This window comes from Mytilus trossulus, chromosome 12 (genome assembly GCF_036588685.1).
Source record: "Mytilus trossulus isolate FHL-02 chromosome 12, PNRI_Mtr1.1.1.hap1, whole genome shotgun sequence".
NCBI lineage: Eukaryota > Metazoa > Mollusca > Bivalvia > Mytilida > Mytilidae > Mytilus > Mytilus trossulus.
This window is the reverse complement of record NC_086384.1, coordinates 5,048,278-5,066,225: the sequence shown is the minus strand read 5'-3', so window position 1 is coordinate 5,066,225 and position 17,948 is coordinate 5,048,278. Positions and strand designations below refer to the sequence as shown.

The window sequence follows — 17,948 nt, the reverse complement described above, 5'->3', positions numbered from 1 at the left end:
TTCATAGATTCAAGGTTCATCCGACATATTTCTATATTAAAATTAGTTTATATCGTGAACGTTTAGATCCAAACATAAGAAACCTATAATATTTCCCTAGGTTTAAGCTGGCTATCCGGTTTGTTTTCTCTAAACTGATTAATGACTTTTGAACAGCGGTATTCTACTGCTGCTTTATAAATGAGGGTGAAATGATCGAAGGAATATAAAATTGAATAGCCAAATCCATTGAAGGTCATCACATATTAGAGAGTTTGAACTTTGTGTTGAATAAGTTTCTTACTTTATCCGTGATTCCTTGCAAAAAGGTATTAATTGTAACATAAACATTATTTCTGCTGCGAAAATATTTACATCTATGCATATGCTATTCTAATGGCAAGTACAATTGTAATTACGTAACCCATCCAGTTCTAAAATCAAAATGATACTTAATAAATTTATTGCAACTGATCGCTTTTCTATATTTGACTACAACAGAATCGCTCCAAAGCCTTCTTCAGAAGAAATATAACCTAAATGTCTAAAATCATATAAGTTCACTATACCAATGCATGGTGAAGGACTGACTATAGGAATTTAAATATGAAAGCATAAAATTTAAGCTATCGTACCTGCAATTTAAGCTATCATACCTAAAATTTGAGCTATCGTACCTGAAATTTAAGCTATCGTTCCTAAAATTTAAGCTATTGTACCTGAAATTTAAGCTATCGTACCTGAAATTTAAGCTATCGTACCTGAAATTTAAGCTATCGTACCTGTGCAAGTCCGTCCTGAATATCTTTTAATATATTTATATATTGTGTCATATTGTCAAACCACAAGATACCAGCAGCTACAGATGCTAATGAGGAATTGTTGGCTATTATTTTCTCACGCATTATAACTAATTCAGTCGAAAGATGTGTATTGGTATATTCATCGTCTATAATGGTTCTCACGAATGTTGAATACTGCATGCTCCTTTCTAAATAAGTCGCTCCGAGTATTTTCTTTTCTGTATACCATAGTAATTCTTCGACCGAAAAACTTCCTGTAAGAAAACATAAATAAACTCATCAAAGATACTTTTATTTAAATTTTGTATTTGCGCTAGGCGACCGTTTTGTTCTAAAAAATAAAACAATGATTCTCAAATAATTAAAACAAAACCTTAAAGTACGAGGTTAAAGAGCATTGAGGACCAACAATTCATACATTTTTTGCCACGTACAGCTAAGTTATCTATTCCTGATATACAAAAGCCTCCGTAATGCATACAAAAACTAATTGATGTACAATTTAATGTAAAGTATATCCGTCCTAGTTCACCACCCGCGATAGAGGCGCTTTAGGGTGAGTGGCTTAAAGCAACTACTACATAAAACACATCTCAATTAATTAATGACAAAGATGATGATGTAGGCATTTACAAATCAACTTCTTGAAACATTTTGGGCAAAACATTAAATAATATATGTTGAATGTCATACGTGTTTTCTATTATTATCAATAATAAATGTTTTTTTTTCTAAAACCATAAATAAACAGAAAGTTGTTTTTATATTATGAAAATTTTAGCAACGGTTGATAACAATCGTGGTGCATTAGCCTTTCTGCTTGTACGCTATGTACTCAAATGTATTTTCCTTAATGACATAGACATTGACAATCTAATTCTTCTTTCTGCAGATAGTATAATGGACGGAAATCTTCATTGTTTGATGACAGTCTCAATTTGCACTCAAATGTAATAGAATATCAAGATTATATGCACCGTGCATCGATTTTAAATTCCAATTAACAGGTCATAAATTGTGTTGAATAAAAACTACAGGAGCTTTTTATCCTTTAATTAGAAAGAGTTGTATTTACGGAGAAGATGGATGCAAAAACTAATTTAATGCAAAAAGAATGTACCTCATCTGTTGGTTAGATAAATATAATTTCCTTTTTATGCTTTTATGTACATTAAGTGAAGCGTTTAAAAAGCTGATTATTACATTTCAGTTAAACATTACAGTAAGTTTAGTTTTAATTAATTACAGAAAATATACAATGCAAATAAAAATTTGACGTATTGTAAATACACGTGCTGGCCTAAGTATTTGTTTTCAAAACAATGCTTGGTAAGGAGTTTTATTTATTTCTTTGATTTCGGTGTTTTATATAGTTATATTTAGAAATAAAAAAGGTTAAAATTTGTCAGTCAATATATTTGTTATTGATTGACTATGAGAAATTGTAGCAATGATCAATAACAATCATATCGCACTAGCCGTTCTGATCGTAGGCTATGTATCCGAATGTTACTCCTATTTTATATCAACAGATAAACTAAAATTCCTCATAATATAATGGACGGAAATTTTCATTGTTTATGATAATCGAACGGAACGCGATTTGTAATAAGTCTCAATTTGCATTTAGTTTCCATAGAATATCTAGATAATATATATATACCGTACATTGAATTTCCACTTAAAGGTCATAAATTGTGTTGATTCAAAACTGCGGTAACTTTTATGTTATAGCCTTTAATTTAAAACAGTTGTACTATTGGGTAGCATGAAGTCAAACAGAACAAATGCAAAAAAATGTAGGAGTGATTGTCAGTTTCTGAAAATATCCAATAGTTATAAGAAGATGTGGTACGAGTGCCTATGAGACAACTCCTAATTTTATTTATAATTACTTACTAGTATTAAATACATATTATTTAATAAGAAAATCTAATTTTGTTTTTCGTGCTTTAATGAACATTTTGTGACACTTTTAAATGATGTTTTAATTTAACATTTGTATTTAAAATAAAAGATTTCTTTATTTCTTTGTTTATTCTATGGTAAAAGTTATAAATTTTATGATCGATCTGGTATATATGGTTTGTTGGTAAAATAATCTGGAAATTCTGGTCAATTTATATCAGAGTCAAACGTATCGTTCAACAAGTGGGGCTTGCATTATCTAATAGTATCTGAGTTGAAAAAGTAGTGATAACTGGAGATGAAACCCTAAGACTACATGCTACTGAGGAACCCTTTTCTGGTTGGAATGCAAATGACATATATAGTTTCAATTTATACTTAATTTGAGATAATCTTGTATACTGGATAATGCTTAATATATGTCAATCAGTACAATAACGTGCTTAATTTTGACCTTTGTTATTGATTGACTATGAGACATTTTATCGTCGATCCGAGAACAAGAACAATCATAGTGCAATTGTCGTTCTTATCGTGCGGTATATATTTGCATGTGACTCCTTTTTAATATTGACATTAGCAGACAAAACCTTCCCATTGCACACATAAAATAATGGACGGAAATCTTCATTGTTTATGATAGACGAATAGACCACTATTTGTAACAAGTCTCAATTCTATTCTATTTCAATAGAAAATCAAGATTATATATACACCATGCATTGATTTGAATTACCAATTAACAGGTCATAAACTGTGTTGATTCAACAACTGCAAGAAATGTATAGCCTTATATTGGAAAGATGTGTACAGATGGATATGATAAATGCAAAAATGTTAAATACATGCAAAACCTAAATGTATGAATAAATGTTATTGTCTGAAATTATGCAACGTCTTTTACTCAATGAGCTAATACATCAAATTTCATTTTAATTTTTTAATGTACATCAAGTGACACTTTTAAAATGGTATTCTTACTTTTTAAATAAGAATAAAAGTTAAAATTTAAATAATTACAGAAAATAAAATACAATGTATTTAAAAGCGCTGGCATGGCTTAATAATGTATGTTAAATACATTGCTTCGTGCTTATTTTTTCTCTTCTTCTTCCTCTGCAGTTATACAATAAAACTTCAAGATACTGAAGATTACTTGTTGTTGCGCATGCGTGTTAAAATAAATTTTCTTAAAAATGTTAAAGAAAACATAAATACAAATTTGACAATTGTTGCATGTATATAACATTAAACTAATGATTACAATAAAAATTATATACACCATGCATATTGTCTCGATTTGAATCAGTTGGCAGAAAACACCTTGTGTAAGGTGTGCTCCGAAACTGTCATCTGTGGTTGACGGTTCTGTGGCTATATGTAGCATGTTCCGTTGTAGTATGGTGTGTGGGGAAAATGACCACTTACAGTATATGTTTTCTTTGTGGTTCGTAGATGTCTTTAGGTATTTGGATGGTTTTGTCTTGTTCTACGGTCTGTTGGTACGTATTTCAGATGGTATGGCATTGAGACCGTGAATTACTTTGTAAAATATAATAAGACGTGTTTTGGTTTTCATGTTATATTTGTTATTCTCGTGGTGTTTTGTCTGATGCTTGGTCCGTTTCTGTGTGTGTTGCGTTTCGGTGTTGTGTCGTTGTTCTCTTCTTATATTTAATGCGTTTCCCTCGGTTTTGTTTTGTTACCCCGATTTTGTTTTTTGTCCATGGATTTATGAGTTTTGAACAGCGGTATACTACTGTTGCCTTTATTTAAGTCGGTGTTCAGCTAATGTCGGCAGTTTTAAATAATTCGTCATTTTTGTAACTCTTCTGATATTATGGTAGTTGTTACAAATGTACCTAGTTGCTCTTCTGTGAACCATTTCTATTTTTCGAGTGGCATCTTTGGTGTGAGGGTCCCATTAACTGCACCTGTATTCCTCTTTAGGTATGACTATTGATTGATATGCTCTTGATTAAATGTCTGTTTTAATTTGATATTTTCAAATTTCTGTGAAGGAATCCAAAAGATTTATTGCCATTTGCGATAATTTGTCATAATGTAGGTTCCATTTCAGATTTGATTGTAGAGTAACGCCCAGATATTAAACAGATGTAACGGATTCAAGAATGTGACTATGAAGGATGTTATCATGTAAATATTGTTTTGTTTATGTGAAATTGCATTTATTTAATTATTTTCTTTGTTTTACGGTATATTTTAGCCAATACTTACAACTCGTATATTCCAATGAACTGGAAATTAAGGATACTACTGATACTAAAAAGACTAATGTATAACTTAATCTTTTTCTCATTATTGACGCGATACAATATCATGAATAATTTTGAAATTTGTTAATGACTGACTTTGAGAAATTGAAGCATCGATTGATAACTACATCTATCATATTCACTTGCCGTTCTAGTCGTGTGTTATGCATGCATATGGGGCTACATTTTGACCTTGACAATGACAAATAAACCTTCCTTATTCAACAGATAGTATAAAGGACGGAAATATCCTTTGTTTAGGATAGTCAAATGGAACACGAATTGTTATAAGTCTCACTTTGCATTCGATTAAAAAGAAAAACACGATTATATACATCGTTCATTAATTTTAATTTCCAATTATCAGGTCATAAATTGTGTGCAGAAGCTTTATATGACCTTTAATTGAAAAGAGTTATAATAATGAATAGAATAAATGCAACAACAAAATGTAAGAATAAATGTTTTTGTCTGAAATTATATAACGTCTTTCACATATTGATTGTTACATTTACTTTCCGTTTTATTCTTTTATGAACATCTTATTTTTACCTGATACATTTAAAAGATACAGTTTGATTAAATACAGAAAATATACAATGTAAATAAGAGTTTGACGTTTTGTATTGACACTTTTTTCTTTTTTTATTATGTTTATGTCGTTGTTGATTGTTGATTTAAGAAATAATTCCTTCATGTCATGCTCTATGCTCATTTTAACATGGGTAGGCATTATATTTGTCGATATTTTACACTGAGCGTTATATCCTCAAAAGTCTTAAGTAATATAACGTATTGACATCGTCAAAGTAAATAATTGATAGTTAATGATACACGAAAACAAAATTAACAGATGACGGGCTGATCACTCGTTTTTGTTAAATACTACAACAGGGTCGTCTTCTACCTATATTTTATGTTATTACTGATTTGATTCATCTTTTATTGATACTCGAATAGCAACAGTTCTATAGATTAATGATACAACTATAGCGATTGCTTACTAGTTCCTTAGTTTTCCTTTCAATTTACAGACATGTTTTTTTCAAAATACTAGTTTAACTGTCATATTGCATGTGATACCACATTTGTAGTTATTGACTAGATAAGAGCAAGGCACACTTAGCCTGTAACAAATAAATCTTAATTGTTGTTGTTTGCTTTTTATTTGTTCAAGTACATGTGTGTTGGAGAATTAGTAGGCGTGGTCGTTTGCACTATAAACATGAAATACGTTTGGTAATACGTGTTATTCTTTAACTTTTTAAAATGTAAACAGGTTTTGTTTTACCTTTGATAAACCTTTTCCCCTTGTTTTCGATGCTAGCTAGTACTGGGTAAAGGTAGTGTTACAATCGCATTTACTACTTTTTCACTCGATAAACAGTATATAAGATGCGAATTTCTGAATACATTTTAATTACCTTTGTACTGATATTATTCCCCACCTTTTTAGAAAATTGTTAAAAAGATAGCTTTCAATGTATTATTACACATGCAAATATTAACCATTTAATCAAATTATTATCATAAAAAGGCGGATCTAACGGCGCAAATGGGTCCACTCCCCTCTTTGTGGAAAAGTATGTTAGATTATATAGGGAATCACTTAAGACGCCTGACAGAATGACTGAGCGGGTCCTTCAAGCGTCAGTCAGTTGGCCCCACTTACAAAAAGTTCTGGACCCGCCACGGTCAAAGTTTGTTGCAATACTCTAGACTACATAATCAGTTAAAGCAGTTCTTATCATAGAAAATACATTGTCATTTTAAGAGCACTCGTCTCATCTACAGATCATCTGTTCAACCGCGATAATTGCTCATTGTTATTGTTAATCATTATAATATCATGTGATGCGATTATTGTTGGTAGACATTTTAAAATATATACTTTATCCATAGCAGGGATTCATTAAATTTCAAATTGTATAATCGATAAAAAAAAGAGTACACGTTGCCTCAGTCTTTCCTGTTTATTTTTACATGTTATATAATGAAAACACTGATTATCCATACACAAATAGATCCGTCTCGACACAAACTATCTGATAATCATTGTATGAGCCACAATGCATGCATCCGCAGAATCCTTAATTAATGTTTGAAGAGTACATGTAATCTTGTCATTCAATATGTGAGTCATTATTCTTTTTATGTGATCAAGTTAGATATACAAGAGACAAGAAATGATGGTAAAATATATAAATGAGGCAAATTCCGATGTGTGTTGTATGGGTCTGGTATATACAGGTACTATGACAAAAAAAACAGCTAAAGTGTTTGAACTGGAAACTGGATCTAGAAATGATCTTCATAACCATGGCGAGGAAGCAATATTCTGATAATAAAAGTTCTATGTTGTGGCATGTGTATTATTGTCTGTCTTTTTGTCTTTTTCATTTTAAGCCATGGCGTTTTCAGTTTATTTTAGATTTATGAATTTGACTGTCCCTTTGGCATCTTTCGTCCATCTTTGATTATGGACTTTCCGTTTTGAATTTTCCTTTGAGTTCGATATTTTTTTACTTTTTCCCTTAGCAAAGGCAAACTCAGATGCTCAAAAACATCAAACGAATCGATACCAACTGCAGTATTCCTGACTTGGTACAGGCATTTTCCTCTGTAAAAACTAGCCTAACCTCGCACTTTTACATGTATGACAGTCGCAGGGAATTCCATTATAACGACACCGATGTAAACCGACATAATAGGTAAAAATAACAAAAACAGCAGTCAACTTTGTATTATAATCTTAATCACTAAAAAACCAATCAAATATGACAATAAAAAAAAGCACTAAAAAACGTTAACATGTGGGCAAAGCAAATCAGCAGAAACGAAAGACACGAACACACAACTTTACAACAGTACAACAGTACAACATCATAATGACGGGATGTACAAAGGATGACCCATGTCAAATGGGCATAACGAAAAATAGCTTAAACAGTAAAAGTAATAATTTACAGGGACTAATAAAAGAAAAAATGGCCGCTGTCGATAATCCCATCATGTCATTACATGGTTTTTTTTTTCATGTCTTTTAAATATGAATCACAACGCAATCGGTGAACCTCAGGCGAATTGGTGGTCTCCTAAAGTGCGACAAGTACTCTAGAGGCAAACATAACGAAATATTTGCAATTTTGTTCATGTTCTATGTAATCAACTATTTTTCTATATAATTATTTTCATGTTCTTATTCTTATTATCTTTATTATCTTTTAAGTATTTATCACAAAGCACTCCGCAAACCGATGCTCTGCTTAAATACGACGAGTGCTCTAAACATAACGAAATATTTGTAATTTTGTCCATGTTCTAAAGGATACTACAGATACAGTTAAGTCAGCTTCATATCTTGACTTACATCTAGAAATTGACAATGAGGGTCAGTTGAAGACAAAACTTTACGACAAAAGAGATGATTTCAGCTTTCCAATTGTGAACTTTCCATTTCTAAGTAGCAACATTCCAGCAGCACCTGCATACGGGGTATATATCTCTCAATTGATACGATATTCCCGTGCTTGCATTTCCTATCATGATTTTCTTGATAAAGGGTTACTGCTCACAAGGAAGCTATTAAATCAAGAGTTTCAAATGGTGAAGTTGAAATCATCCCTTCGTAAATTTTACGGACGCCATCACGAGTTGGTTGACCGTTATGGAATAACCATTTCACAAATGATATCGGATATGTTCCTTACGTCGTAACTACAACCCCCTTCCCTTTCATGAATTTGACCTACCGAATTACACTATTTACCGGATTTGTAATCACATAAGCAACACGACAGGTGCCGCATGTGGAGCAGGATCTGCTTACCCTTCTGGGGCACCTGAGATTACCCCTAGTTTTTGGTTGGGTTCGTGTTGTTTATTCTTTAGTTTTCTATGTTGTGTCATGTGTACTATTGTTTTTCTGTTTGTCTTTTTCATTTTTAGCCATGGCGTTGTCAGTTTGTTTTAGATTTATGAGTTTGACTGTCCCTTTGGTATCTTTCGTCCCTCTTTTATATATATAATTATATCATGTCCTGTATAATTCTTTCTTTCATTTCCTTTATAATTATTCGGTTCGTGTCTTACCTTATCATTGTAAATAAATGCAAAGGTTTCAGTGGTAAGATATGATTTGAATATCTTTATTCCCGATGGTACATGTTTTTGAGTTTTTTCCCCTGATTTGCCAATATCTGATATGCCAATTATCTAAGTCAAGTAGACAAAAGGTATAAGGCAGATACATTTATTAAGTCTTAACCATTTCATGGTGATAGGTTGTATTTTATGTTTCTACATATATTATTTAAAAACATCTTTCATTTTATTATGTGTGTAGTCCTATTCTTACTTGTGTAGATTAATATAAAATACAGTACTTTAACATTAATCAAAAATATTTGTAAAATGGCAATTCAATGACATATTCTAAACTGACAACTTATTTAATATTAAACAAAGAAACTGCAAAAAACAAATGTGTTCAAAAAAAAGATTGATAATAATAAAAAGACGTGTTTAAATGAGACAAGAAAATTGAACAGGTTAAAATTTTTAGAAGTCTGATAATTTAATTCATACTCCTGATAGTAGTAAATTATCGTACCTGAACTTCTCAGGACGGCATATTTAACACTGTACGATGATTCATACGGGAATTATTAGATCAAATAGACTTGAAAAACAAGACCTTTCTGTAGTTGGTTTGGTTGGTATACCTTTTTAACTTATTTTGGATTCGAGTGTCACTGATGAGTCTTTTGTAGACGAAACGTGCGTCCGGCCTATGCACAAAATTTAGTCCTGGTATCTTTGATGGCTTTGATGAGTTTATTATACTTTGTACATGCAAGATTTTTTAAATTCAGTTTTTTATTTGTTTCACAAGCCTGGGACGATATGTTTATTAAGATACGCTTTTGATTATTATAAAGAATGACGAGTAAAAATCTTCATAGAAGAACACTAATGTTATATACATGTGAAAATACTAAAAATAAACAGGATAAAGCAGTATAATTTCATATGCAAAACAAGTACAGCCATTTATTTATTAATAGTTATTTTTTTTAAATCTGTATGAGTGAAATTCTTATAAATTTAACAAAATAAAACAATGATATGTCTGAAAACAAACACCAGACAGTATTTGAAATTGATTATTTGGTACCATTGATTTTATTGCACATACACTTTCACAAACAATTTAAAATTTTGTGATATATTTAACTGACTATAAAATATGCAATATATTTGAAACTTAAACATAAAATTGAGAAAGGAAATGGTGAATATGTCAAAGCGACAACCACCCGACCATAGAGCAGACAACAGCCGAAGGCAACCAATGGGTCTTCAATGTAGCGAGAATTCCCGCACCCGTAGGTGTCCTTCAGCTGGCCCCTAAAAATATGCATAAAAGTACATAAATGTACAGTGATAATAAACGTCATACTAAACTCCGAATTATACACAAGAAACTAAAATTAAAATCATACAAGACTAATAAAGGCCAGAGGCTCCTGACTTGGGACAGGCGCAAAATTGCGGCGGGGTTACACATGTTTATGATATCTCAACCCTCCCCCTATACTTCTAGCCAATGTAGAAAAGTAAAAGAATAACAATACGCACATTAAAATTCAGTTCAAGAGAAGTCCGAGTCCGATGTCAAAAGATGTAACAAAAGAAAATAAATAAAATGACAATAATACATAAATAACAACAGACTACTAGCAGTTAACTGACATGCCAGCTCCAGACCTCCTTTTATATTAAGAAAATAATAAAATTGGATATTTTAGATTATGTTACTGTTGTAACAATGGTAAATCAGAGTGATCAAAACAGTTAAGTTAAGGAACGAACACCTGGGTATAGATGAAATAACACCCACAAGGCTTATTAGTATCAACAATAAGCTGATAACAAAAGGTTTACTACATTTTGTATATCATAAGACTGATTAAATGAAAAATGAAGACATTTGGAGAATGTGAGTGTCGTATTGTGTTAAAAGTATATAAAATGTAACAAGTCTTGCAGACAACCAGGCACATTTTAGGCACTGCAGTAGAACATTATAGGGACTCTACCACACTACAAATTTAGCAGGCGTTGGTTTTGCGTGAAATTGTAAAAGAATAGTTTCTTATACGAACGTCCAGCGACAAATCCGAACTGTAGCTCGAGGGTATTATGTCTGGTTTTATTTTCATTTTATTTTTTCAATCAATGAATCGTCTCATGCTTTTATTGCAAAATAACGTATTTTGATGAATATAAGGTTTCTTGTTGTATGTCGTTTCTCGTATCACCTTACATAGTCAAGTTATAATTGGACAGAAAACTGTTTAAATTATTTCATATAACATCTTTGTTCATCTGGGCAATTCCTAAAATATTTATTATGGGCATAAAATATAAATGGAACACAAGGGGGATATCTCAAGATCTGATTTCCATAAATTTGATAGTTATTATCATTAACTACTTTCACATATAAGCATATAGTTCTTAGTAATATTTTTTTGAAATTTTGAGAATCTGTTCTGCCATTTAAAATTTGCGACAGAAAATTGCTATCTGCCACATTTAATTTTCTTTCTGGTGACATGATTTATTATATTATCGTACTTAAAATCCATCACCAGCATATGGATATTGCCAGTGAGGGCGTTTGAGAGCTACATATTGTTTGACAAATGATGGCCTTAATTTCCACAATTGCAAACTATATGAATGAAGTAACATTCAAGCTTCACCTGAATATAGATCATATATATTCCATTTAGTATGATACGATATTTTTTTACTTTATATTTCATAGAGGACTGCATCTAACAAGACCACTATTAAAAAAAAGCATTATACATGTATGGTACAATTATAGTCATCAACTAATATATTGTTGAACGGACGAAGAATGTTCTGGTGATTTCGGATGTCCTTTGTACAATATATGTCGCAAATCAATTTCATTTGTCGCAACCATGACCAAAACATCACCATGTTTAGAACATTACTCGAGTGCAACTCAGCTGTCTGTGTTTATTGGTCACGACCAATTCTGAACTTAAAGAAGGAATTGCATCTTTTCGGAATGACAGATTTACGGTGAATTCAGAAGACTTTGTTCTCGTTCTATTTATAGAAAAAAACATACTTTGTTTTTGATTTTCTGAAATTAAACTAGAGTTTCTTTTATAATGTTTCAATGTTGTTTTGGTTTTTTTTCCGTCCTGATATTGGACTGCCCTTTGCATTGATTCATATTCCACATTAGAGTGATCATTTTAGTTTCACCTCTCCCGCATACTGGATCTAGTAAATACAATTATGTAAAATGTGTGCATATCAGTGTGTTTGAATTTGTTTGTTAGCCTTTTGGTCATGAATGTTTGTCCCTTATATTTAATTAACTGTGCATTTGTATTCAGATATCGCAGATCAAATTTATTCGTTCATTGTGTAATCATACGTTTTTTGATTGAGTTAAGTCTGCCAATTGATATTTTATCGTATGTTTTTTCATGTTGTGATGTTATGCTATTGTTTCAGAAAAAGGGAGAAGGTTTGGGCCCATTAAAACGTTTAATCCCGCTGCAAATGTTTGCACCTGTCCTAAGTCAGGAATCTGATGTACAGTAGTTGTCGTTTGTTTATGTAATATATACGTGTTTCTCGTTTCTCGTTTTGTTTATATAGATTAGACCGTTGGTTTTCCCGTTTGAATGGTTTTACACTAGTAATTTTGGGGCCCTTTATAGCTTGTTGTTCGATGTGAGCCAAGGCTCCGTGTTGAAGGCCGTACTTTAACCTATAATGGTTTAATTTTTAAATTGTTATTTGGATGGAGAGTTGTCTCATTGGCACTCACACCACATCTTCCTATATCTATAAACGAAGCAACATAGTTGTTTTATGGATTTTGAAAAAAAAACTTCCTTGAAATAAACTGATCTCTAGGAAATTAAACTTAATAAAAAGATTAAATAGCAAAGAATATATATTGACTTAATACACTATCAAACGAAAACCAATCCTACTGTGCTGTTAATTTTAAAACAAATCCCAATATAAAAATAAAAGAACACCAGTGACGACAAATCGTAATGTTTATTGGTTTATTAAGGAAATTATATATCATTTGGAACGTCACATGCATAACACTTTTCAAATGTCATTTTAACTTTGATGCACGTTGTTAGGAAAATCTAATAATTGACATTGGATTTTTCAAATTTATTAATATCCAGGTACATGTATGAGTGCAGCAACTGATAAGTCATTGTATCCATCAGATAAAAATATTTTTTATTGATGTTTCAGCAATAAAGTATAATGAATGACTTAGTTTTTTATGTTTTGTTGATAAAATTCATTATTATACCTTATTTGATATCTCTAAATAACATAGTGAAATAGTTGTGCCATTTCATTCCACAGGCATTTGCCTGTCAATAGTTTCATGTACTTCTTCATACTTATATTTTATTGGACAATTATGACGTCATTCACTATTCTGCTTTGATTTGTGCGCTTAGCAACGTCAAACTCTAATATCGCAAATGATATAATCTGTATATCATAATTTCGAATGGGCTATACTACTTACCAAAAGCAATTGAAAAAGAAAAGAAATCGTTGTGAAACATTTCTAAGAGATAAGATATGGGTCTGTGGTCTTCTTCAGAAACTGGGATTGCTTTGGTGCACAATACTTTAGCTAGTCTAGAAGAATTTATTATATGAACGGCCATTTTTTACACAAGCCTTGTCTTGATTACAGTTAATAGTATATTAACAAATACAATATGGACTTAACAAAAATATTATGGTTCATGATGCGCATGTTAATGTGTCATTTTTATTTTCTTTCAGATGATGTTTATAGACTCTTTTAAAAGATGGGTTGTTCAGTATAATAAAACACTTATTGACTGGTTCTGCAGTTAAACAAAGTTTGTTGTTCCTTTGATACTAACTATTGACCTCGGCTTCGCCTCGAGTAATAGTTGATATCTCATAGACAACAAACTTGATATTACCCTTATAACCAGTCAAAAGGTGTATAATATTGTACTTCAAGTTCAACTCAATGTAAATGACATATTCGTAGGTGGTTATTTTGATAATAACAGAGGGAAAACTGTCATTGACGCGCTATTCATCAATTTACGAATACAGATAAAAATATGTCTAATATCATTATAAAGTTAAATGAGTTAGGCGAGTTGTCTTCAAAACAATATGATCAATACACTTCTTCCAGATATTTTAATGCAATTTGTGTTGCTGAAATTTACATCGCATTTCCGTCAAATGCAACAATCATATCCGGTATGTGGGTGCATTTTATTTTTCGACGGTAAAAGAATCGATTTGTCCGCCCTTTACCTAACGATAATATAAAATATATAATATGTGTTCTCCATCATCTCTCTTCGGCTCCCATTCGTTATTTGCGTCGAAGCCAACATTCTAATCGTTGAATTAATTCGTGTATAGTTATCATTCACAATTTACCCTTTATGTTACTAAATGGTATGTGTTACATTTTTTATGATTCATGTTATCATAATTTTACGGGCACTTGTCTCTGAGATAAATACGTTCTATATGCTTGTACAAGTTAATGAACAGTTACTGCATATATATATATTTGTTAGAGATATATCGTATGTTCAGTTTTCATGATAGTCACGATTATGGCGGCAAACTAGGAGTACTAAAAGTTTATAAAAAAGCATACTATATTGATATTCTAAAACATGCTCCATCTAAAGGCATTTGATATCGTTTTTTAAAGAAATTAATTGGATTTTTTTTATTTTCAAGAAAAAAAAGTGAAATTGGTCAATTACTATAACAGGGCTATTTATATTATTAAGGCATTATATTTGTTAATATCTTAATACCGAGCGTTAGCGAGGTTTTAAATGGTTACAAATATTATGCCTACCCATGTTAAAATGAGCATAGAGGATGATGGCAGGATAGAATTATATCGATTCTAATAGGAATATTTGAACCTTTTCACTTCGGAGCGGACCTATAGTCGACGCTCAGAATGTCGAAATTTTGATTTCATGAACCAAAAAGGATATAGAAAATCAGCAGTTTATCAATAAAAAAAGAACAGAAACATTAAAACTTACTTTAAGAATGTTTTTATTTAATCTCCTATCGAGCAACACCAACAAAAATGTCCATTTTGATCTCTGGCGTTGTTCAAATTCATTTGACGTTGCGATTTCAATTTTGACGTCAATCACGTGCAGCCCATGTTCTATTTGAATTAGAACATTGCTTTTTACCCAAAGCTTATGAAGAACGTCATATTAGAATATGATTTTGACACAAAGGAGAAAACACATGTTTTGTCAATGAGTCTTTTCTGAATGTTATGTGTACTTTGAAGTTTTTTTTTATAATTACATTTAAAAAATCAAAACAATCAAGTTCTGATGAAGTGATACATATTATTGAAATAAAAACAAAAACAATAGATTAACGTTTGAGGCCTAATTTAAACCTTCTACATTTCTTTTAAAACACACATGACAGTATAAGTGATTTTCTTACTACATTTGTAAGTATATTAACTGTAAAAGAGGAATGAAAGATACCACGGGACAGTCAAACTCATAAATCGAAAATGAAAGATACCAGAGGGACAACAGTCAAACTCGTAAATCGAAAATGAAAGATACCAGAGGGACAGTCAAACTCATAAATCGAAAATAAAAGATACCAGAGGGACAGTCAAACTCATAAATCAAAAAGCTTACTTTCTGAATATATTTTTTTTTCTTCAGTTAATCGTTTATTTCGTGAATATTATGGATAGAAAGAATATGTTGATAGTATACCTAAACAGCAAAATGATAATTTATGCGTTAGGAATGTGGCGCAAACATAATATAAGTATACCTACCTCTAGCAAAGAACGTACTTCCTACTGCTCTTTCTATCCCAGCCTGTTCCTTGCTTAACAGTAACATATGATAAGCTGTTAATTCTTGCCATGTGGTCTCACTTTCTGAATCTTTCACTGTTAAACCAACCCAATCAATCATAACATCATTATCGTTAGAATAGAATTCGACAGCCGCTTTAATTGTTGTATTTGTAGGTTCGAGCTTTTTTCTATAGTCCTGAAGTCGCACTTGATACGCTTTGCGAGTAAGGAAATGAGTTGGACATGTTACTGATATCCATTTTGTCAAAGAATCTAGAGCAATATCTGTTTTTAAACGATTGGATTCCAAACTTGTTAAAACTAAATTACTACCTCCTGAGCTTATATATAAAGCTGTTGCACCTCTTTCTAGCTGTAAGTAATGCACAAGTAATCCAATTTCCACACTAAATGAAATATTGTCTCTAACTGATTTTTGTTGTGAAACTACTTTGCTGTCATTTGAAATGTAAATACTACTTTGAATCAAAAGAACAAATACTGGAATGATAGCTAACAATATAATTTTCAACATATGAGAATGTTGCCCTCTTTCTGTTGAAAGATCATTAGAGTTAAAGAAACACATTCGTTGTTTTTGTGGTATAAAAACGTCAGTTTCTGATTTGTCCATATACATATTCTTTATCTCCATACTCGCACCAGTTTCCATTCTATGTTACTGTGAAACACTTAAACGCAAAGTAGTTAGAAATCATTAACATAAATTTAATTCTAATCTCCATCAAACAGTGATTTGAGTTTGCACGACAAATACAATAAGTAACCAATATTGTATGAGTAGTTGACGTTATATTGATGTTTCATTAAAAGTTCATGGTATACTCATTAAGTAATCCATGACATTAAACCTATCACGTTTATGTAATTCTCTTAGATTTTTCTTCAAATCTTTCCGATATGTATGTGTTCCCTACAGGTGGATTCATTTACAGACACACTACATAAATCCAACATTTTCCGTTTTTAGTTTTAGAGACAGAGTAATCAAATATGATATGAAACTACAATGTTTTTAATTAATTCGTCACTCCTAATCCTCTACGTGTTTAAGAATGAACATTCAGCAGTCATCAAACTTCTACATATTAAACCCAGATAATATTTTTAATTGACACTATTAATTCCAGGCATAGATTACCTTAGCCGTATTTGGCACAACTTTTTGGAATTTTCGATTATCAATGCTCTTCAACGTTGTACTTGTTAGGATTTATAAATATTTTGATATGATTGTCACTGATGTAGACTTATGAGTCTTATGTAGACGAAACGCGCGTCTGGCGTACTAAATTATAATTCTGGTACCTTTGATAGCTATAAGTACAGGAAGGTAGTTTTTTTCAATTATAGATTCATTGTTGTACTTTTTCTACAATTTAACAAAAAGTTGTATTTTAATACCCTTCTCCTTAATTTCAAGAATAATGTGTTTGATCTTTCATGTGAAGATTACAGTTTACTGGTTTTATTTGAAGGTTACGTGTCATGCTCTCATTATTTGGAGAACTTAATGGTATGCAACAACTGTTTAATGGTTCTTCAAAGGTAACCTGTGGTAAGGCAACCTTTCTGGGTCCTCATAATATGTCCTAATTATCAGTTGCAATCTCGACCTCCATTCTGGATGGATGACCACCATAACATAACCTGCATAATGTGTTTGTTATGAACTCGTTCTCATTCAAAATGTCCAGACGGTAACCAATCAACAATTGGTTAATCAAACTTGGGGTATTTCCCTGCACATCCTGTTTCCTTGTTCCGTTTCTATCTGTCTCGTGAATATTGCAGTTTGTTTAACTTATATTACTAAATAAATTCATTAATGAAGAAGTTCTTATCTCTTTATTCATAGATTGATTTTTCTTAATCATTTCATAGGTATCTTTTACATCAAACTTTAGGAAAAGAAAGTCAATTATTAGCATTATTTTATATGATTTCTGTCGTATATTTTCCTTATCTTTCCAATTATGACACATGTAGATT

At 31.3% G+C, this 17,948-nt stretch overlaps 2 protein-coding genes across 2 annotated transcripts in view; one reads left to right on the top strand and one right to left on the bottom strand.

Moving 5' to 3' along the window:
* The window catches only part of LOC134693198 (SUZ domain-containing protein 1-like), a 260,322-nt gene that overhangs the window by 196,027 nt on the left and 46,347 nt on the right, over positions 1-17,948 (top strand). The window lies entirely within an intron of this gene.
* On the bottom strand, positions 357-16,689 carry LOC134693590 (uncharacterized). The gene is made up of 3 exons (XM_063554434.1): positions 15,912-16,689; positions 762-1,036; positions 357-413 (listed from the first exon to the last, which is right to left on the bottom strand). The coding sequence occupies exons 1-3, from the start codon at positions 16,606-16,608 to the stop codon at positions 357-359; spliced, it is 1,029 nt and encodes a 342-aa protein (XP_063410504.1). The 5' UTR covers positions 16,609-16,689.